We start from the raw sequence: 24,440 nt of genomic DNA, 5'->3' as shown, positions 1-24,440 counted from the left end.
TACAAATGACATGAAGTTGACCAGACAAAACATGAAATATTTTGTGCTCATATTATCTGCAATGAAATACAAGTCAAAGTAAATTTAGAAATCACGTCCTTTTTTTTTTTTTGCGTTTTCCATACTGTCCATACTGTATAATTTTTCTGATTTGGGGTTGTATATGCAACAGACCCATGGCCATCCAAAGCGCTTTAAATATTGCCTCACATTCACTCATTCATACACCGACGGCGGTGTCAGCCATGCAAGGCGCCATCCAGCTCGTCTGGAGCAGCTGGGGTTAGGTGTCTTGCTCATGGACACCTCGACACTTGGTCAGGTGGAACCGGGGATTTGAACCACCAAACTTCCAGTTTGTAGACAACCTACATGAACCACTGAGCCGCTGCCGCCGAATGAAGGAACAGAGCTAGTCTAGGACTAAGGGAAGTGTGCGCCCTCAACTCTCCTAGGTGTGTCTATCCTAGATCCTAGATGCTAGAAACCGGATTAATTTAACCCCAAGAGGACTCCGCTTAAAGAAGATTAAAGAAAATATTCCAATGCTTGTGGAACAACGAGCACACCAGGGATCTCATTTATACCTGTTGCGTAGGCACAAAGCAGGCCCTGAAAGAGTTGTACGCCACTTTCGATGCATAAGTTGTGATTTATAAAAACAAACTTGACGAGAAAATTTGCGCACCTGCATGCATACTCTGACCCATGCGTACAAACATTTTGGAGACGGAGCAGTTTGGCGACACTGATGGGGAGCTGAGGGACTGACGGCAGATGAATGAAATTAACTTGAGACGTTGCTCATACCATAAACATACTAATCACTTTCAATCCTCATTAAGCGTCCCAATCATAATGCATGTTCACAATACCAATTTAAATAAATAAATAGCAATAAATGATCAAATAAAAGTACATCAATTGATTTTCCTTCATTTTAATTTTCGAATAATCTCACGGTGAGCGTATGGGTTTACCACTCATTGTCTGATTGGTATGACAAAGTGTAAAGGATTGAATGGGATCGCTGTAAACATAAATACTACGGTGACACTTCTACATGTAGTATTGCATGATGGATGCGCTGGCATTGCTAGAGGACTATGCCCATGGCAGACTTAGGAGAGAAAATGTGTTTAGAGACCATGAAGATTTCCTGGGCCACGATGATGACTGGCTAATAAGCCGATTTAGGCTCCCTAGAGCCATGCTCTTGGATCTTTGTGGTGAATTGGGCACAACATTACAAAGGCCAACTGCACGAAACCGCTCCATCCCGGTACCAACCCAAGTCCTTTCAGTTTTAGGATTTTTGGCAACCAGGAGTTACCAGCGGGAGTTAGCCGATAGGTAAGTTTACAACTATCATGATGCGATTTGTTTCTGCACAAAGCTTCTTGGATTTCACAGCCATCCCTGAGCTGCTTAATGCCTGTTGTTTTGAAAGGGATTACTAAAATGTCAAAGCAATACATACAGTTTCCTTACATTGTTTTGGAACAGGCCAATATCAAAAGGCAATTTGCAGCAATGTCCGGATTCCCAAATGTAATTGCCGCAATTGACTGCACTCATATTGCTATAAGGGCTCCACATGAGAATGAGTTCATTTATGTGAATTGAAAACGTGCAAGTTATTTGTGAAGCCAACATGATTCTGATAAACGTTGTGGCACGATGGCCTGGTTTAACACATGACTTGTTTATTGTAGCGCACAGCAGTGTAGGGAATAGACTTGAGGCAGGTGCCGTGTGCGATGGGTGGCTTCTTGGTAAGTGAAAAACTACATATAATGGTATGTTTTCTGACATTCTAGCCTACTGTACAATTGATCTGTTATACTGTGCCAGGTGACAGTGGTTACGCCCTGAGATGTTGGCTCCTCACCCCATTTCCAAACCCTCAGAGTGCAGAGCAAATGCACTACAATGATGCCCACACTCATGCACGCTCAGTAGTTGAGAGAGCCATTGGTGTCCTCAAGTGTAGATGGCGTTGCCTTGATGTTTCAGGGGGTAGGCTTTAAATCAACCAAAAAAAGTCTGCCAGATCATCATGGCATGCGCCATCCTACATAACATGGCACAGAGGAATGGTGTCCCTTTCCCCCCTGACCTCCCTTACCAACAGTATGAGGAGCCTGACCCACACCCCACTCCCCAACATGAACGGGGTCATCAGGGAGGCTCCATGATTAATTAATACAGCGTTTGTGAAGGGACAACAATGCAAAGTTTCATTTTTTAACAAGATCTTTTAATGTTGATGCAATGTCACACAACACAGCCATTATTTGTTTCAGCTCATCTGCTATGACTGTAATTGCATTTATTGTGTCCCTCTGTGTCTGAAGAAACGCCTCAGTCAGCACCTGGCCACTTCCAACGGTGCCATGTGCTCTGGACACACTTGTGCTGGGGACCTCCGGACACTCCACAGCCGCTGCAGACTTAGCACTGGGAGTCTCCTCAACCTGCGCTCCCATACCCTCTGGAAGAACAATGCCACAATAAAAGATTGTGCTATTTTTTTTTGTTTAACTGTACTCATGCAATAAAATGTACCTGGTTCCCCTGTCTCCACCATGTCTGTGTCTCCCTCCCTGTCAGACAATGCCACACACACTGGTTTCTCCAATAATTGATGCCATCTGAGTTTCGGATCTTAACGCCGGCTTCACACCTCACGCGCAAGCGTTGGCAGGGCAGAAGCAGTGCGGACAGCCTCTCCTGGCAGAGCGTTCAGCGTTGTTGAAGCACCCATCTGTGGACTCGTTCCTCCAGCTCTGGCCATCTTGCTTTCAGTCCGCGATTAGCTTTCTTTGTTTTCTTCATTACAGTTAAAGTAACCTCTGCTTTTTGCCAGTCCCTCACAAGTTTCTCACTCACTCCAAACTTTCTTTCTGCTGCTTGATTACAGTCTTCGGCTGCATATTTTACTAAAGTTACCTGCAGTTTGTAATTTGCAGAATAGGATTTTCTTTTTGGGGGGCATTTGTCTTTAAGTTAATATTTCAGTTAAAAGGTTTTCAGTTTTCAGTTGTTTTCAGTTAATATTTCCAGAGGTAGGCTACAGGAGCAGCATAGAGCGCCCTCTCGCGGCTGTAGTCATAGCTAAATGTTTATTCTTGTCAGTCGGTATGAATAAATTTTGATATATAAGTCGCACCTGACTATAAGTCGCAGGACCAGCCAAACTATGAAAAAAAGTGACTTATAGTCCGGTATATAATATATAATACGGTATATATATATATTATTATTATTATTATTATTTATTTATTTATTTTCTGAAACGGACATGCCAGGACCCTAAACTGGACAGTACTGACACTGGTGCTGATTCATGTTTCTCTCCTTCTCCTTCATAGCAAACTCAACATGATGTATTTTGAAATTCCTCTTTTTCAAATTCACAGAAATTCTTTGAACAACCTTTGGCCATTGTTTGACCTTCAGTTCCACACAACGCTACTGTTTGTATACGCGTTTCCTCCAGACAGACCCGCCGTTTTGGGGAGCCTGAAACAGGTATTTTTTGAAACCGGGTCCCAGAGTGGATCAATCTGAAACCGACACCGTTGTGTTTTTATGTGTACAGCCAATCCGTGTATTTTGTGAAATTATGTCATCACACCACGTCTCCAAGTCTTCTTCTCTGTTTTCATTGCATCTCTGTGGCAGAATTACAGCGCCACATACTGGTCTGGCATGAATACTACATTTTGAGTCAGTATCAGTGGTTTTGTGTGTACGCAGATATTTCTTGCGACAAAGGGAAAAAAAGATTGGATAGGGAATCGTTTGGATCGTGGCCTTAGTCTGTGACCCCCTAGTCTAGAAGAATTTAACCTCAAATTAAGAGATGTCTCATGAAGCCATTTTTATTCTGGATTCATTTAAGTAGATATTTATATATAAAATATATAATATACAAGCTGTGCTCATCATCTTTTGTATTTTGTTCATGAATGAAACGCTCCTTTTAAAATCTTCTAATTTGCTGCCATTGGTTATGACCTCCGCTTCAAACATTACAATGCTCATGATAAAGTAAATCCATTTCACCAGATAATTACTCTTCAACAGCGACACCATAGAAACATACAGAGATACCGCAAAAACACAAGTGCCTAAAAGATGAGACAATTTGACGATTTTCTAAAGATGACTGAATGCGTTTTTCTCTGCCACATAACGTCTAGACATATGAATATAAATCTTGTGCTGAAACTGCATTTTTTTAAGAAAGGAAAAGAATGTTGAAGAATAAGAGCAACTGAGGTCTGTCAGATTTCTTCATTGAGAAAAAATATATAATATTTAGTTTTCCACAACATTCATCTACTAGTGCTATTGCATGCTTGTTTTTTTTAGTCTGTGGCCCTAAAAGAGTTTTCAGTATTGACAAATGTGCACTGCTTTTGATAAAACTCTAATAGCATCAAATAAAAATTGGTTTGTTGTTGAAAAAGTTCCGCCCCCCTGTATAAATGTTATTTAGCCATGAACAGAATCTCACATATTAGATGTGGTTCAAGCTCTTTCTTTGGTAATTATTTTTAGCAAATCATTGATCAACACGCATTTAAATATGTATTTCACCAAGAATCCAACACCGCTGATATATGTTTTATTAATTGTATGTGAATTTCTATGCACATCTGTGACTTGAGCATGTGATCAGGACTTTTATTTTGTAGTGTACATGACGTCATAAGGCTGCGCCACTTCCTGCATCTGTTGTGATTCTGCTGAAGAAAGGTTTGTGTTTTAAGCGTTTAAATAAATGCAAACTGTTCAGGCACTTTTATATAAAAGAACCGTTAAATGAATGTTTGATTATTTTACATGTTGCATTATCTTACATTAATGAACGTTATTTTTTTTTGAGTTAAGCTCATATTAGTAACAGAGAAGGTGCGTCTCATTCTCTCTCTCTCTCTCTCTCTCTCTCTCTCTCTCTCTCTCTCTCTCTCTCATTTCTGTCTATATATCGTGAATCAGTTTATCATAAACATAAATTCAGTCACTGGCGAGTAGAGATGAGAGAAACTGAACTTTTGAAACTCGAGTCAACTGAATCAATCGCAGCACAGAATGATTCACTGAGTCGACTCACCTCAAGCATTGATGAGAATAACAAACGTTTATAATGACAACTTCTGCAAACCAGCTGCTAATGTTTTCATTGAAGTGTAATCTATTAAATGCAATTTATAAATGAATGTTCTCTGGGGTCAAATAAATATTTTACAAATAATTTTAAAGCAGTGTGACCCTTCTTTCGAAAGCTATTGAACTGGATGGTGTGTCAAACACATAAAACATCGTGATGGTATATATGTGAGGCACAAATTCTTTATAAACCATCTTAAAGAAATATCTTCCACTAGTTTTTAAAGTGTTCACCAAAAATACTGTGATATTGTGAGAGTTTTATGTTAAACAGATGTGATACAACAGGAAAACATCATAGATAATTTAGCTATTCTTTTAAATGTTTTATTCAACACCTGGAGAACACTATTACTTAAAGGTCCCATGTAGTGTTGGCCATTTTGATCGATTGTGAAAAATGTAGTAGGCTGACAACCATTGGTTGTCAATATCATGTCGCTGCTTAGAATTGGCAAACATTAACTTAAATGCGTAAGTCCGAATGAGCGAATATAAAACCAACTTTACCTAAGTTGATTTAAGTCCATTAACTCTCTCTCTGACTGACTGACTCTCTTACTCAGAGATTTATTTTTGTGATTATTCTCATCTTAAAGATGGCGTTTATTAAAGAGGAGAGTGAAGACGTGAAGATTGAAGAAGACCTGAAGATTGAAAATGTATTCAGTTTGAAACATGAAGAAACTGAGGAACAAACAGGTTGGTTTCATTCTCAAAGCTGAACTCAGTCATTTGATCCTTATTCAAATGTCCATCTCTACAGAAATGAGTGATGTTTTTGAAGAGAGTAATTAAATTAAAGCGCTTTTATTTGACATTAAGTGGGTTGCCTCATGTGGACAGACATGTAGAGATCAGACCAATACTAATGCTGCCTTCACGCCATGACCTAGGCATTTTATTCGTCTGTTTAATCTTTTTAAACGGTCTACGCAACTCAATTCAATTTTAATGCTACTTTTATACCAAAATAATTATGGACCCAGGGAAAAAAAAACGTTTTATATAGTTTACAGCAGTGGTTCCCAACTTTTTTTACTCAAAGGCCCCCCTCCTCTCCGAATCAATACCACATTTGCCTGAATATTTTTGTCTTTGTTTAACATTTCTGACTTAAAGAAGCAGCTGTCTTAGCTTACATTTCTCTCACTTGACGTTGAGTCGCGCTGCTAAAATTTGCGTTCAGCCTCAGCAAATTCTGTGTGAACATAAAGCCCGCCTACTCTGATTTGATTGGTTTTCTCGAATATTTTGGCATTGACGAGCGATGACAGACCAATGAGGCTCAGATGAACGCAGACACCTCTGCTTCTGACGTGCGCTCTGCTCGGCGCCGCTGCGGATTGAAGAACACGCTGACTAAAGACTAAAGCCTCCCGCCAGTTTCATATGCTTTAAAGGTTAATCACATATTTTTTCCCCCTAAAAACGGTCTAGAACCGCCCCTGATCTAGCCGTTTATATATATAGGACTCAATTTAATTGTCCTCAATAAATGTTAAATTAATGGAAAACCTGGCTGGTTTCTTTTTCAAATAATACTTTATTTTAATATAATTTTCACAAAACGCATTCGACAATTTGTTAACTTATAATTTGTTGTACTTGTAAAACAAAGTTACAATACATTTGTGCCGATTTAGGTTTTAAAGCGAACAAATAATTTAACACATTTTATGCATTAAATAGGCCTATTCTTAAAGGGTTAGTTCACCCAAAAATGGAAATTCTGTCATTAATTACTTACCCTCATGTCGTTCGACACCCGTAAGACCTCCGTTCATCTTCGGAACAGAAATGAAGATATTTTAGTTGAAATCTGATGGCTCTGAAAGGCCTCCATTGGCACAAGGGCACGTTACACTATCAAGACCCTTAAAAGGTACTAAAGACGTCGTTACAAAGTCCATCTCACTACAGTGGTTCTAAAATAACTTTATGAATCGGCGACAATAGTTTTTGTGCGCAAAAAAACCCTAAATAACGACTTACATAGTGATGACGATTTCAAAACACGGCCTCATGAAGCTTCGAAGCGTTATGAATCAGCGAGTCGAATCAGCATTATTTTAGAACCACTGTAGTGAGATGGACTTTGTAACGACGTCTTTAGTACCTTTTAAGGGTCTTGATAGTGTAACGTGCCCTTGTGCCAATGGAGGCCTTTCAGAGCCGTCAGATTTCAACTAAAATATCTTAATTTCTTTTCCGAAGATGAACGGAGGTCTTACGGGTGTCGAACGACATGAGGGTAAGTGATTAATGACAGAATTTTCACTTTTGGGTGAACTAACCCTTTAATTTCCCCAATCCATCACATTTATTGTGTAACCTTTTCAACATTTAATGAAACAAGTTTTCATGAATTTTGCAATAATTGAAGCTTAGATTTCATAGCCTTTTCTTCGGTTCTAAATGATAGCACATTAACTGTGCAACACTTTTATCTTTAACTATTTAAAAGAACACATTTTATTTATTTTATGGCTATATAATGAAATTTATGCAACTTAGATATGCATGTTTATTTCCATATATCACAATAACTTTGTCTACACGAAGTTCAGGATACAGCAGGTGCACATCATTGGTTTTTGTTTAAAAAGATCAACATGTTAACATGTTCCGGGGTTAGTCTTGTGCGAAGTCTGTTGACCGTCAGGCCAGCTGTTGAGAACACGCGTTCTGATGGGACGGATGTTCCCGGTATGCATAAATACCCTTTTGCCAGCCGAGACAATCTGGGAAACCTGGTGGCATTTGCTTTCCACCATTCTAGTGGACTTGTGTCAAGCGACGGAGGCTGTTCTCTGAGAAAATTGTTCACCTCGCTTTCAGGGTCATTGATACACTGTTCATTGTAATTACTTCCGAGAAGCGTTCGAAGGGCTTTTTTCCCGTCATCACAATTAGCTTTGGCCTGCTGCGCATCTCGAGTAACCCCACTATTTGCATTTTCTGTATTGGTCCCGGTCAGAACCACCGCGGAGGCCATTTCGTACAGCTTTGCGTTGGCAGCCAGCCTCTCTGATGTCGATAGAAAGCCTAGATGCTTGTGCCTAGCATCCAGCATCATCGCTATCATGGATAGTTTGGATGGGAGTGTGGTATAGTGAACCTAAAGTTATAAATGTAAACGATTAGGTTGCGCATCCACAATGAAATTATTTTGTATACGTTTCTCAATACTTCTCTTACCTGCATTCGTTGCGCCAATGAGTCATGCACTTTTGCTTTGAACTCCAAAACCCGAGTGCTGTCCTCGTCGTTTCTTTTAAGATGTGACCGTAAGAGGCCGTAAGTAATAGGATAGATATTTGAGATGGACACATCACATTACAGTCTTCTACACCACGAGATCAAGAATTCTGGCATCCGCTAACTTTGTGACAGTGTGGTCAGACAGTACGGCCGTCACTGCCCACCTTTGTTCCACGAGCCGGGCAAACATGTCACTGACTGAATTCCACCGTGTCTTGTAGGACTGTATCAGGCGATGCGGTGGAATTTTCATCTGTGCCTGTTTGTCACAAAGTACTTTGGTAGCTACAGTACTATGATTGAAGTGCGAAGCGAGTCTTCCAGCAGATGCGATGATCCTGTTCAGGTAAACGTTGAAGACATCGTTTATGGCGAGTTGTAATGTGTGAGCAAAGTACGGCACGGAATCCCCGCTTACACGAGTTTGATCGTTCGCTGCCACTATGTTTTTTGCGTTGTCGTGAACGCATGCTATTATTCTCCATGCGATGTCCCATGAAGCTGCGGCCTCGTTTAACTTTTCTGCAAGTCTGTCAGAGGTGTGTTTATCAGACAAGCTCTCTGTAAGCAGGACCGCGCACCTCATTTGCCATTCAGGATCTACGTAATGACATGTTATTGTTATGTAGCTTTCCCTTGTTAGGGCGGTCCAGCAGTCAGTTGTGAGGGCGATCTTTTCAACTGAACTCAGCGCCATCTTTAGCTCTTCTTTTTTCTTTTCATAACGATCTTCTAACCGGCTGGTTATCGTGGCTCTTGATGGTATATTGTACTCCGGCTGAATGAAGTTGATTAACTTTCGAAATCCACCACCTTCGACGACGCTTACGGGCAACAAGTCATTTGAAATCATTTCACAGATTCGTTCGGGAATAGCTTCTGCCTTCTGAGCGCCAACTTTTCTCCCGGCTAAAACAGAAGTAATTGTAGTGTAGTGATTATTACTCAATTCACCGATGACGTCAGCGATTTTTAGATCACGTGTCACTTAAGGTGTGGTTATGAGTGTATCAGATGACCCCTCCCCCTTTTTGATACGGGGCACCAGCTAAGAATACTATCTTAACAATATAAGAACACTCTCAAAGGAGCTGTTCAATAGTAAATTAGAGGGAGTTGGTCAGCTGATTTATCTGAAGGATTTGTGAGTCTAGATAACTAGTAGAGTCTTTGATCATCAACACAATGAAGATACAGTGTAATAAAATGAATGAAGTTTATTAACAATAGATATGCAAGAGTAAATACTTGATGATTAATGATTTGATACAATGATTAATAATGCTAGTAATTAATATACACTTCTAAAGGATAGTAAACTAATAACCAAAAATAAAAGTAATGAATGAAACAATAAACTGATAAATGATGTGAACACAGAATGGATAAATGCAATGCTGTTGAACAGAATGTAGCAATGGAAGAGACTTGTATAGGAATGCTTCTTTATGGCAACCACCTAATGGTTCTAGCAAATGGTGATAAATAAATGCTTATTTATCGTTAAACAAATAATAAACCTATTATTTGTAACAAGCTGACCTCCGGTAACTGTTATCTAAGCAGGTTAGAAAACATATGCTGCATGTATAAACTAATGCCAAGGTCTCTAGACAGAGGTTTGGTAAGTTTATATTTACGTTCCACACAGTTGGGTGATCGGTGCAGCAGTAGAGACATCTTCCACTGGTTATGCGGGTAGCGTGCAGTGGGAAGGCGCAGAGCTGCGATCCAGTAGTCGTTGCCACGCTGGGCTGAAGGATGCAGAACTTTGGTTGCGCCGAGAGGGTCCTTAGGAAATGGACCAGGCAGCTGGGTCAGTCGAATCTTCACAGGGTCCGTTGCAGGCTGGCTGCGTCACTGAGGAGCCGTGTGGGACAGGCAATGTCTGCCGATGCAGAGGTCCTTGGTGGACTGGGCTGTGTCGCTGGAGGAGTCGTAAGGGTCAGATAAGATCTTTCAGTGAGAGAGCCCTTCTTGCAGCTAGAGTGCAGCCAAAAGCAATATAAAAGGTTTTGCTCGCAAAAGCTTAACCTCAACAGTCTTGTAGTCTCTTTCCTCGTCAGGTCAGAAACTCAGGACGTGATGTGTCTGTTAGTGTCTCCTTCCCCGTCGGGTTAGAAACGCAGAACAAGGGTGTGTCTATCCGGGGGACATATTTATCCCTTTCCGATGAGGAGGAGATTGAAATCCGGCGCCTTTCCGATCCTGGAGTGTGATTGGCCACTGATGTCCGAAGTAGCCCCGATGTTTCCCACAATATTTGTGTGGAACTCATTTGCATAGCATAAAGTGGCATGTCAAGACAATGTCTTTAATGTTTTACCCATGCATTATTTCTTTACCAAACTTCTTTTAAAATGTAAAAGGCATCATATGGAACAGATAGAGACCAAACATGATAAGAAACAGTTAAGTCATCATCCACACATTTGTTTGTCTGTTAATGGATCTGTCCCTTGGACTGTTGTGTTTACAGTCAATGGCCATTAACATAAACACTGCTTGGTGTGAAGATGAAGTGGATGAGTTGCAGTTTATATACATTTAAGGCCTCCAAACATGTGTATGAATGGATTTAGATAGATCTCTGTGGCCTCTCTTTTGCTGCTGCATCCAGGAGGTCCTGAAGGAATTTTTATGGCAGCTCTTGCCTAAACCTTAGGAATGAGTTTGGTGGTTAAAGTCAGCTTTTAGACCAATGAGAGTCCTCTCCTTGGTGGTGGTGGGTGCAGAAGGTCCCCCTTCCTGCCCAGTAAGAGGTGTCTGGCAGTTGTCTTGGCATCTTATCTGATGTTGCTGAACATTTGTTTATGTTCATTCACCAAGGGTCCAATCACAGTGTGGCACATCTTCCACCACACCGGTAGTTGGAGAGGGGCCTTGCCATAAACTGGTCTCTGGAATGCCATCCTGCCTGATGTTCACCACTGTGTCGATTGTTCAAATCCTCCTGTCCCGGAGACCGTTGGATGCACTTTCTTCAAGTGATATATCATGGTACTAGTTGTCGTATTATATTTTAAAACACAATCACAATGTTTGCAGTTAACATTATTACCATTTGAAATAAAATGGTCCCAAACAAAATTCTTGCATGCTCGCTTCATTTTCCCCCTTTCATCTGCTGCTGGGGAAGCGAACAGCGCGTGAAGCAGATCGGGAGAGCATGCATGTAAGTTTTTGAACATATTCTGTAGTTCTGTTGCACGGCTTAAAGTAGTAGCTACTTGCTAGAACAGTGTTGATTCTCGTACTAGTATTGTATTTTATTCTGTCTGTCAGTAATTTATCCTGTCATAGTAAATTGGATTTGAATAATACTTGACTTCGTTATTACTGAGCGAGCGTTTTGCACTTAAGTTGCCCTATCCAGGCAGAAATTGGTATCGATTTGAAGCTATTCACGGGCTATCATCTGCGCGTTTAAGTCTAATTATCAGAGCCTACTGAGCTCCCAGCTGAGCTCACTCAAGCAGTGAATAGTATCTATTTAACGAGTGTTACATTGCTGGCAGCCCGCGTTTTCAGCCTCCGCGTGTGAAGACCGATGCGGGTAAAGACATCTGTATTCGACTCTTCCTCTGCGCGACTCCTCCGATGCAAGGACTCCAGTAAGGCACCGAGTTATCTCTGTTTCTTGTCCTCTTTCATCTTCCTTTCCTCTCTCTCTAACCATGTGCTTCCAGTCCATTCCCGTTATCTCTCAACCACGTCCCACTGTTACATGTACACGGCACCGTAACACTGCTAATCTACGTCCTGTTCCCTCCTCCTCTAATGCCCCTCCCTCTCTTTCTTTTTCTGTGGGGCTATGGAATTGTCAGTCAGCTGTCAATAAAGCTGACTTCATTCCTGCCTTTGCCACTCAATCCGCTCTCAAAATCCTGGCCTTGACTGAGACATGGATTCGTCCAGAAGACTCAGCTACACCTGCTGCTCTTTCTAATAACTTCTCTTTCTCCCACACCCCTCGCCAGACTGGGAGGGGTGGAGGCACGGGTCTTCTCATTTCTAATAATTGGAAATACTCAATCCATACGTCTCTTTGCAATAACAACACATTTGAATATCATGCTATTACGCTTACAACTCCCACTAAAATCCATATTGTAGTCATTTACCGCCCCCCTGGTCCATTGACCACCTTTGTTGATGAGCTAGATGTGCTCATTTCCAGAGGATGGCTGCCCACTCAGTACTCGGCGTCTTCAACATTCACCTGGACAAATCTTATGCCTCAGATTTCCACTCCCTCCTAGCATCATTCGATCTCAAACGCCTCATCACTTCACATACCCACAAATCTGGTAACCACCTGGACCTCATTTACACACGCAGCTGCTCTACTGACAACATTTTGGTCAAACCTCTACACATTTCAGATCATTTCTTCATCACATTTAATCTTCAACTTACTACTCACGCACCACCAGTTACTTTCAGGCGAAACCTGCGCTCACACTGCAAAAAATACTTTTCTTACTTAGTATTTTTGTCTTGTTTTCAGTCCAAATATCAAAAAAATCTTACATTAAGAAGCATTTACTAGACAAGCAAAAGTTTTTGTCTTGTTTTGGGGGAAAATAACTTAAATTAAGGGAGTTTTTGCTTAAAATAAGCAAAATAATCTGCCAATGGGATAAGCAAAATAATCTTAATTCAAACAGAAAACAAGACAAAAACTTTTGCTTGTCTAGTAAATGCTTCTTAATGTAAGATTTTTTTGATATTTGGACTGAAAACAAGACAAAAATACTAAGTAAGAAAAGCTTTTTTTGCAGTGCACTTTCTCCTTTCTCACTTCTCATCTCGCCTCTGCTCTGTCATCCTCCCTTCCCTCACCCCCACAATTCTCCTCTATGTCAGTTAACACTGCAACTGACACTCTATGCTCCACTTTAACTTCCTGTCTAGACAGTATCTGCCCCTTTTTCTTTCAGGCCAGCACGAGCTACTCCCTCTAACCCTTGGTTATCTGAAGTTATTTGTGAACACCGGACGATACTCAGGGCAGCAGAGAGAAAATGGCATAAATCTAACCACCCATCTGATCTAGGTAAGTATCAGTCTCTGCTCTCATCCTTCTCAGATGAAATACATGCCGCTAAATCTTCTTATTTCCAAAACAAGATCAGCAGCACCTCAAACTCACGCACACTTTTCAGAACATTCAACTCTCTGCTCTGTCCTCCTCCACCACCTCCTTATCTCCAGACGACTTTGCACAATTCTTCACCAACAAAACAACATCCATCAGCAATCAGTTCTCACCCCCGTGCACTGTGGATTTTAGATCAGCCACATCCACAACCGAACATCCTCTCTCCTCATTTTCTACACTCACTGAGGCAGAAGTATCTAAACTTCTCCTCTCCAGCCATCCTACCACCTGTCCTCTCGATCCCATTCCCTCACATTTCCTTCAAGCCACCTCTCCTACAATCCTACCAGCACTCACACACATCATCAACACATCTCTCTGCACCAGCACTTTCCCTACCACATTCAAGCAGACTCGGGTAACTCCACTGCTTAAGAAACCCACATTAAACGCATCACTCATAGATAACTACAGACCTGTCTCTCTCGTTCCATTCATAGCAAAAACTCTTGAACGAGTTGTTTTCATCCAGGTTTCATCCTTCCTCTCAAAGAATAATCAGCTGGACGTTAACCAATCATGTTTCAAAAGGGGCCACTCCACAGAGACTGCATTACTGTCGGTCACTGAAGCCCTGCGGATAACTAAAGCTGAGTCCAAATCATCAGTCCTTGTCCTCCTTGATCTATCTGCTGCCTTTGACACGGTCAATCATCAGATTGAGACACAGGGACTCCGCTCCATTGGTTTGATTTTTATCTCACAGGTAGGTCTTTCAAGGTTGCCTGGAGAGGAGAGGAATCCAAAGCACATCAACTGACCACGGGTGTTCCTCAGGGCTCAGTGCTTGGACCTCTCCTCTTCTCTATTTACACTACTCCATTGGGTCCCATCATTCAGGCACATGGCTTCTCATATCACTGCTATGCTGATGACACTCAGCTCTACCTTTCATTCCAACCAGATGACCCCACAGTAGCTGCAAGAATCTCCAGCTGGAATCTCTGCATGGATGAGTAAACATCACCTACAGCTCAACCTGGCAAAGACTGAGTTCCTCATCTTCCCTGCCAGTCCCACTATACAAAATGACTTCACCATCCAGTTATGTACATCCTTGATTTCCCCTTCAAAGTCAGTCAGAAATCTTGGAGTTACATTTGATGACCAGTTGTCCTTCAGAGAACACATTTCTAAGACAGCTCGCTCATGCAGGTTTGCGCTCTACAACATCAGGAAGATCAGACCGTTCCTAACAGAGCACGCAACACAGGTTCTTGTCTAGGCCCTGGTTATTTCTCGACTCGACTACTGCAATGTGCTTTTGGCTGGACTCCCCTCTTATGCGATCCAAACACTTCGAATTATCCAGCATGCAGCAGCACGTCTTGTCTTCAACGAGCCCAAAAGGACCCACGTCACACCACTCTTCATCTCTCTGCACTGGCTACCACTCGCTGCTCGCATCAAGTTAAAGGCGCTGATGCTCGCCTACAGATCCACCACGTGCTCAGCTCCTGCATACTTTGACTCTATTCTAAGACTCCACACCCCCACCAGAAGCCTTCGTTCAGCTAAAGAGTGAAGGCTTGTGGTACCATCACAGAGAGGCAAAAAATTCCTTTCCAGATCGTTTTCATTCAACGTTCCCAGCTGGTGGAACGATCTTCCCACCGCCATCCGAAATGCTGATTCGTTGAAAACATTCAAAAGTCAACTAAAAACTCATCTCTTCCGTGAGCATTTAACCTTGTTAAAAAAAAAAAAAAAACTTTATTTTCCTCTTTCTTCCCTTTTCCCTCCCTATTCTAGCCGGTGCTACACTGAGAAATGTACACAGACCCAGTTTTTCAGGCACTTGTTGCACTTACTCGACCCTTCATAACCAGTTGCTTCGTGTACTTCCAAGTTGTAAGTCACTTTGGATAAAAGCGTCTGCTAAATGCATAAATGTAAATGTGTTTTGACGCGACTCGCGTCTCAAACTATGCACTTTAATAATGACCACTTAATCGATTATCGATAAGGTTTATCGATTAAAAGGATTATCGACAATTAATCAATCGCCGATTAATCGCTGACATCCCTAATATACACTCACCTAAAGGATTATTAGGAACACCTGTTCAATTTCTCATTAATGCAATTATCTAATCAACCAATCACATGGCAGTTGCTTGAATGTATTTAGGGGTGTGGTCCTGGTCAAGACAATCTCCTGAACTCCACACTGAATGTCAGACTAGAAAAGAAAGGTGATTAAGCAATTTTGAGCGCGGCATGGTTGTTGGTGCCAGATGGGCCGGTCTGAGTATTTCACAATCTGTTCAGTTACTGGGATTTTCACGCACAACCATTTCAAGGGTTTACAAAGAATGGTGTGAAAAGGGAAAAACATCCAGTATGCGGCAGTCCTGTGGGAGAAAATGCCTTGTTGATGCTAGAGGTTAGAGGAGAATGGGCCGACTGATTCAAGCTGATAGAAGAGCAACTTTGACTGAAATAACCACTCGTTACAACCGAGGTATGCAGCAAAGCATTTGTGGAGCCACAACACACACAACCTTGAGGCGGATGGGCTACAACAGCAGAAGACCCCACCGGGTACCACTTATCTCCACTTCAAATAGGAAAAAGAGGCTACAATTTGCACAAGCTCACCAGAATTGGACAGTTGAAGACTGGAAAAATGTTGCCTGGTCTGATGAGTCTCGATTTCTGTTGAGACATTCAGATGGTAGAGTCAGAATTTGGCGTAAACAGAATGAGAACATGGATCCATCATGCCTTGTTACCAATGTGCAGGCTGGTGGTGGTGTAATGGTGTGGGTAGGGCTGGGCGATTTTGCCTAAAAAAAAAATCTTCGATTTTTTTTAAAGAAAAATTCGAGTTTCGATTCGATTTTCGATTTTTTTTCCAATGCACTTAAAAAATGACTGCAGACATCAGCTATAGTGTCAAAAGTGCAACTTTATTGCTATGATTGTCTGTCAATCAACAATTTCAAGCTTTAACCCAGGTTTAAGCAAAAGTGCAACAACTTCACAGTAGCTTAAATTTTCTGTTCAAGAAATCAGATAATTACAAATTTTGTAACATATAACATTACAATAATAAAAAAAAACTCTTCTCAGTGCGAATATAAAAAATGAAACATGCCTGTGGCAGACATAAAGCCTGCTCAAAGAGTGAAAAAATGTAAACTTTTATCTAACAACAAAACACGTGCTTGTTAGATCTCTGAAACATTGTGCATGCTCATTCTAAACATTTTTTGCTAGAAAGATGAGCCTGTCCACAACCTCTGGCTTAAGGCAGGCCCGGTTGCAGGTAACTATTCCCCCACCCACACGAAATACCCTCTCTGAGGGGGCACTAGTGGCTGGAATAGAAATATATTTTTTAGCCAGTAAGCTTAGCCTTGGAAAGTTGGGCTGATGCAGCTTCCACCATTCAAGAAGGATCTGTGTCTGGCTCTATGTCTGGAATAAGGAAATACGTTGCAAGCTCAGTCTCAATTTTTGTTTTCTCAGATTGTGGGTGTGGCGTGGTGGATGGTACACTGTTTTTAAAGAAGGCACCCAGAGTAATTTTCTTTTTTGGTGGGGTGTTCTCTTGAACAGCTGAGGGACCAGCTTCCTCTGTGGTAGAGTTGCAGAGAGCAGAGATCTCAGACACCGCTCTTTTTTTGACAACTTCCAGTTTGCTAGCATCAATGTAGGTTGCACGGAACCTCGGGTCTAAAAGTGTGGCCATGTCCAAAAGTTCCTTTTTCTCCAAATCACAGTATTTACTTTCGAGGTAACGCATGATGTTAGCTTTGATTGTTTTTGTTTCTGGCAGGAGGAGACTTGTTTTAAACAAATGCAGCACTGGTTTGATGCATGACACACTGACATATGATTCCCCTGACAGTGCATCAGTGAAGTCCTGGAGAGGTTTCACTGCTTTGTTGGTGGCTTCTAATACTTCCAAATCTTGCCACGTGGGAACAAGATGACGCATTTTCTTGTCCGCACCCAGGACACGAGTTATTGCCTTCTCTTGCTCAAGAAAGCGCTCAATCATCTTTTGACGAGACCCCCAACGTGTTGGGGATTCTGAGATCAAAAGATGCTGGGCAAGTCCAAGCTCAGCCTGCACCTCTGTCATGTCTCGCCTTTTTTTCCAGCTGTAGGAGAAGGCTGATACAGCTTTTTTGCAGACCCCTATGGCCCGATCGATCCTTGGATCCTTCACACCATTCTCTGTAATAAATGTGAAAAGATATTTAGTATATTTTTTGTCACTCCAAACTATATATTTGATTACGTGAGTTTTCAAAATTGTTTTGTACTTTTATCACAATTTTAATAGCTGTAACACAGTTTAATACATAATGTATAATGAATGCAGATTAAGGAAAAGTCAGGTTTATTTATGTAACCCAGTCTAAGGGTCTCATTCATGAAACACGAGCAGAACGAATTTTTGTGTAAATCGTGTGTAAAGTGGTTCTGGCGTAAATTTTCTGATTCATTAAAATGTATATTGTCCAAATGTTAGTTGGTACGAAAGAAATCTACACCTGCTCCCAGCCACACGTAAATAGTGCGTTTAACATCCGAACGTTTTGCTCATTAATAAGGCTGCATATAATTCACCTTAATCGGGTACATATTTACACAGCATTTTGAAAAAATATTATATATTGTAATTAGCCTACATAAATTTTTTTCTTTTTACTTTTATTATGAGAGCCAGTAATATAGCATCTAGGGAACACTTTATCGCATAATTAATTGCTTTCAATAGGGCTGGGCAAACTTTTCACTTCTGGGACTGTTCGATTAACAGATGAATCTCCATTAACTGCATCTGTAAAGCTGCCAAGCTTCCTTTTTTTAGGACCTGAAACACCACTATACGCTTGAAAATTAAATGTGGCGTTTTGAATGAACTTCTGATAATAAAACATCAATTTCTGCATCTGAGAATTTTTTCTTTTTCATTCGCTTTTGAGAAGACATGTTGAAATCCTTTGTTTGGTGTCATATGATGCCCATATATATTTGTCAGTCGGATTTAATAGGCAGGATTTATGGTAATTGAGAATGAGCGTGCGCGCGTCCCATTTACGACTGATTGGAATTCAACACACACACACACACACACACACACACACACACACACACACACACACACATTTCACTATCACATTTGACGTTTACGAAGTATTTGTGAATCAGGAGAGGAGTTTTCGGTAAGGTCTCTTTACGCGCAAATCACTCACATATTTACTCGTATATTTACGAATGTTTCATGAATGAGACCCTATGTGTGTAAACCAGTTGAAATATATGTTCTGGCTATTAAATTATGATGAGCAAACAGTACTTTACAATGTGCAAGTATGTGCACCTATTTATTCTTACACCAACTCTTACCTATAGCGTTGTGGAGTCTGTGGCCAAAACACTGCAAGCTGGGCCAGTTGTTGTCCTTAAGGGCTTTTATGATGTTGGTGCCACTATCAGTTGTCATGCAGACGAGTCGTTCCTCAGAAAGTCCCCAGGAGCTGAGGGCGTCTTTTAAGCCATGGGCAATTATCTCACCAGTGTGGTCCTCGGGGAAATATGCTGTCTGAAGGCAGATGCTGCGCAGAGTCCAACTAGTGTTAATGTAGTGAACCGTCAGACTCAGATATGGCTGTATCGTCCGGCTGGACCACAGGTCCGTTGTGGCATCTCCTCCAGCTCACTGCGGATCTTTTCCCGAGTTGTTTTGTACAGATGAGACAGCGCTACAGTGGCGAAATACTTGCGACTGGGGACAATGTATCTCGCATCTAATACTTTCAGCATCTGATTAAAGCCTCGCTTTTCGACAGAATAAATTGGCAGCATGTCTGTGGCAATATAAAACGTGATCGCCTCTGTAATCGCTTTCCATCGCGCTCCGTTCTTATCATAAGGCACACAGTTTGTAAAGCTCTCAGGAAGTGTAGTTTGCTTTTTAGCAGGTGTGCTAGAGGAGCCGTTTTCGCTACGGAGCCGGCTGCACTTCTCCCATTCTTCGCGATGTTTATTCCTCAGGTGCTGGAACAGATTTGTTGTACTGCTGCTTCCAGTAGCAACAGCCTTGAAACATATTTTGCAGCAAGGCTTCGTCTGTGTTTTGTCTGCTGCATCAAAACCAAACCAGTTCCAAATTACGGAATTACCTGTGCCTTTCTTTGGAACTAGTTCTCTGCTACACGATGCCATGTTGTTTTGACTGTTGTTTTGTTGTTTTGACTGTTACGTGGGGCGGGGGCTGGGCGGCTGGCTCATATCGCTATGGTAACGCACAAGGACGAAACGCGGAAAAGTCCGAAAAAACTATTGTGGTAAAAAACTCGAGTTTGCAAAAAAAAATCGTTTTAAACGACAAAATCAATAAATCGATTTTTTGCCCAGCCCTAGGTGTGGGGGATGTTTTCTTGGCACACTTTAGGCCCCTTAGTGCCAATTGGGCATGGTTTAAATGCCACAGCCTACCTGAGCATTGTTTCTGACCATGTCCATTCCTTTATGACCACCATGTACCCATCCTCTGATGGCTACTTCCAGCAGGATAATGCACCATGTCACAAAGCTCGAATCATTTCAAATTGGTTTCTTAAACATGACAAATGAGTTCACTGGACTAAAATGGCCCCCACAGTCACCAGATCTCAACCCAATAGAGCATCTTTGGGATGTGGTGGAACGGGAGCTTCGTGCCCTGGATGTGCATCCCACAAATCTCCATCAACTGCAAGATGCTATCCTATCAATATGGGCCAACATTTCTAAAGAATGCTTTCAGCACCTTGTTGAATCAATGCCACGTAGAATTAAGGCAGTTCTGAAGGCAAAAGGGAGTCAAACACAGTATTAGTATGGTGTTCCTAATAATCCTTTAGGTGAGTGTGTGTGTGTGTATATATATATATATATACACACACACACACAGTGGGTCAAAAAAGTATTTAGTCAGCCACCAATTGTGCAAGTTCTCCCACTTAGAAAGATGAGAGAGGCCTGTAATTTTCTCATCATAGGTACACTTTAACTATGAGAGACAGAATGAGAACAAAATCCAGAAAATCACATTGTCTGATTTTTAAAGAATTTATTTGCAAATTATGGTGGAAAATAAGTATTTGGTCACCTACAAAAAAGCAAGATTTCTGGCTCTCACAGACCTGTAACTTCTTCTTTAAAGGTCCCATGGCATGGCATTTTTCTATTATTTTATAATGTTTCCTGAGGTGTACTTATATTGTTAGTATGACTTTTACATCATAAAATGTCATAATTTAGAAATAAAAGGCATTTTTTCAATATTGCTGTTTGCCCTGTGGCTGAATGCCCTGCTTCAAGAGGCGTGTCTACTGTGAGACTTCAGTAAAAAACGCCCACTGTTGTGATTGGCTGACATCTTTGTATTTTAAATGAGCGGAGGGGCGTGGTTTAACTTGGTCTATGAGGCACGAGCAGGCACGAGCTGCTGCCAGAGAGACGGATGGACCTGAGTTCACTTCACATCAGTTCTCAGCATGTCTGAACTCAGCTGTTGTAGTTACAGCATATACTTCAGGTTATTAGTCTATTTCTAGTCGGAGGGACTGTCACTCATGTCAGAAAGTTAGTAACTTTAGTAAATTATGGATCAGCGCTGACTGGAGACGCAAACCGTGTAGAACGATTCAGTCCGATTTGGTGAACTGATTCGGTTCACTAAAAAGAACCGGTTCAAAAGAAAGATCGTTCGCGAACCGGACATCACTAACGTACCAGAGACGGAGATCAGCGATTGCTAACAAAGTTATTTATAGTAACTACTGAGTTGTGAGAGCGCTGTCAGTCAGCGCGAGTTTATTGTGTTTGTATCTGAGAGTTCTGAATAAACACGAGTCCCAGTCACGCCGAGTCCGTCTTCATCATTATTACCAACTTTGTAACACATGCAAAGTACCATTACAGCTGTCGAGATGAACGAGTTAAAAGTAAGTGTTGATAATAGCATTATCTTTAAAATAAAATAAAAGCGTCAGTGACGCGCGTTGAGTACACAGCGCAAACAAAGACACAACAGCAGTAATCGAATGTAATCCAGTTTATTGTGGGGCTAGGCTGGCTAGCCCGAATACCCTCACGCTTACCCCCCTTCTGCTTAATCTCACGCCGCGTTTGGTGCCTTCGCTGTGGGCCAGATGCAGTACTGGGGGTCGGGGATGTTGAAGGCCAACGGCCAGTGCAGCCCGAGCTTCGGCGTGGATGAGGCCGATGTTGAGCAGAAACTCATGACTGTATGCACATTTTAGAACCGATAGACGCGACGAGGACGTACAAAAACACTGACTCACAAGATAGAAAACACGAAAACACCGTTCTGTCTGGAGAGAGAGAAGCCGCATTGTGTGCACGAATAATAAATAATTAGCTACACATCAGAAATTACTGATCACAGATCAGAAGGAACTGAAAAAAGACTTCTGTTTTCATTTGTACATCCAAACACTGAGAAACTGCCAGCATTCACTCGTTCACAAGGAATGATCTTGCGAGCGTTTGCATGGGCGTGCCAGATTCTCTGGGCGGAGGAAAGGGAGGAAGCCGTTCCTGCTTGGACGTCAAACCAGGAGACTTCAGGATTGGCTCGTCTGGCCTGTCATTTTCTCAAAGGCAGAGAGAGACAGCCAGAACTCGGGTTTACACCGATCAACATTTCTATCCACTTGGGGACAATATTCAGGCTAGGGGAACTCATATTAATGTTGAAAAACCTCATAAAATGAAAATTTCATGCCATGGGACCTTTAAGAGGCTCTTCTGTCCTCCACTCGTTACCTGTATTAATTGCACCTGTTTGAACTCGTTATCAGTATAAAAGACACCTGTCCACAACCGCAAACAGTCAACTCCAATCTCCACTATGGCCAAGACCAAAGAGCTGTCAAAGGACACCAGAAACAAAATTGTAGACCTGCACCAGGCTGGGAAGACTGAATCTGCAATAGGTAAGCAGCTTGGTGTGAAGAAATCAACTGTGGGAGCAATTATTCGAAAATGGAAGACATACAAGACCACTGATAATCTCCCTCGATCTGGGGCTCCACGCAAGATCTCACCCCGTGGGGTCAAAAAGATCACAAGAAAGGGGAGCAAAAATCCCAGAACCACACGGGGGGACCTAGTGAATGACCTACAGAGAGCTGGGACCAAAGTAACAAAGGCTACCATCAGTAACACACTACGCCGCCAGGGACTCAAATCCTGCAGTGCCAGACGTGTCCCCCTGCTTAAAGGGATAGTTCACCCAAAAATGAAAATTTGACATTTATCTGCTTACCCCCAGGCCATCCAAGGTGTAGGTGTCTTTGTTTCTTCAGTAGAACACAAATGGAGATTTTTAACTTCAACTGTTGCTGTGTGATGCTGTTAACGATCGGTTTGTGTGATAAACCGAACAGTATTTATATCATTTTTTACCTCAAATACAACACCATGTCCAACAGCCCTGAAAGCGCAGCATTCCGGGAAAGAAGGTCAATATACACAATCTAGTGTAGAGACATCACTTCCTGTGTGTGAGGTCTCTACACGATCTGGCGTAGTTTACGCAAACGCCAGAAGTGCTCTCGTGCTCGTATACAGTAAACAATGAGTGACGTATACGAGCGCAAGAGCACTTCTGGCATTTGCGGAAGTGCTGCGTTTTCAGGGCTGTTGGACATGGTGTTGTATTTGAGGTAAAAAATGATATAAATACTGTTCGGTTTATCGCACAAACCGATCGTTTCGTGTCTTAAGACATTAATGTGTCGTCACGAGCTGCATGGATTAATATGAAGTTGTTTGCATGTTTTTTTTTACCCTAATAGATTTAGTCAGCATTGACGAGCATTATATGAGTGACACCGCAACGGTTGAAGTTAAAAATCTCCATTTGTGTTCTACTGATGAAACAAAGACACCTACACCTTGGATGGCCTGGGGGTAAGCAGATAAATGTCAAATTTTCATTTTTGGGTGAACTATCCCTTTAAGCCAGTACATGTCCGGGCCCGTCTGAAGTTTGCTAGAGGGCATTTGGAGGACTCAGAAGAGGATTGAGAGAATGTCATAGGGTCAGATGAAATCAAAATAAAACTTTTTGGTAAAAACTCAACTTGTCGTGTTTGGAGGAGAAAGAATGCTGAGTTGCATCCAAAGAACACCATACCTCCTGTGAAGCATGGGGGTGGAAACATCATGCTTTGGGGGTGTTTTTCTGCAAAGGGACCAGGACGACTGATCCGTGTAAAGGAAAGAATGAATGGGGCCATGTATCATGAGATTGAGTAAAAACCTCCTTCCATCAGCAAGGGCATTGAAGATGAAACGTGGCTGGGTCTTTCAGCATGGCAATGATCCCAAACACACCGCCCAGGCAACGAAGGAGTGGCTTCGTAAGAAGATGACATTTCAAGGTCCTGGAGTGGCCTAGCCAGTCTCCAGATCTCAACCCCATAGAAAATCTTTGGAGGGAGTTGAAAATCCATGTTGCCCAGCGACAGCCCCAAAACATCACTGCTCTAGAGGAGATCTGCATGGAGGAATGGGCCAAACTACCAGCAAGTGTGTAAAAACCTTGTGGAGACTTATAGAAAACATTTGACCTCTGTCATTGCCAACAAAGGGTATATAACAAAGTATTGAGATTAACTTTTGTTATTGACCAAATACTTATTTTCCACCATAATTTGCAAAAATCAGATTTGTGATTTTCTGTGTGATTTTCTGGATTTTTTTCCTCTCATTCTGTCTCTCATAGTTGAAGTGTACCTATAATGAAAATGACAGGCCTCTCTCATCTTTTTAAGTGGGAGAACTTGCACAATTG

At 41.8% G+C, this 24,440-nt stretch overlaps 1 protein-coding gene across 2 annotated transcripts in view; it reads left to right on the top strand.

The window, feature by feature from the left end:
• Positions 1-4,702: 4,702 nt before the first annotated feature.
• LOC307127089 (uncharacterized protein) overlaps positions 4,703-24,440 on the top strand; it is a 25,597-nt gene continuing 5,859 nt past the window's right edge. Inside the window, exons 1-3 of one of the 2 annotated variants that reach the window (XM_079818082.1) lie at positions 4,703-4,767; positions 5,781-5,883; positions 13,389-13,504. Coding sequence is in view for 1 of the 2 variants with exons in the window: in XM_079818081.1 (XP_079674207.1) it covers positions 5,781-5,883 (103 nt within the window). In the remaining variant the exon portion in view is untranslated. The remainder of the gene's footprint in view (positions 4,768-5,780; positions 5,884-13,388; positions 13,505-24,440) is intronic. The other variant, XM_079818081.1, reaches the window with a different exon arrangement.

Source organism: Gobio gobio (genome assembly GCF_949357685.1).
Source record: "Gobio gobio genome assembly, chromosome: 5".
Taxonomy (NCBI): Eukaryota; Metazoa; Chordata; class Actinopteri; order Cypriniformes; family Gobionidae; genus Gobio; species Gobio gobio.
This window is presented reverse-complemented; position numbering and strand designations above follow the sequence as displayed.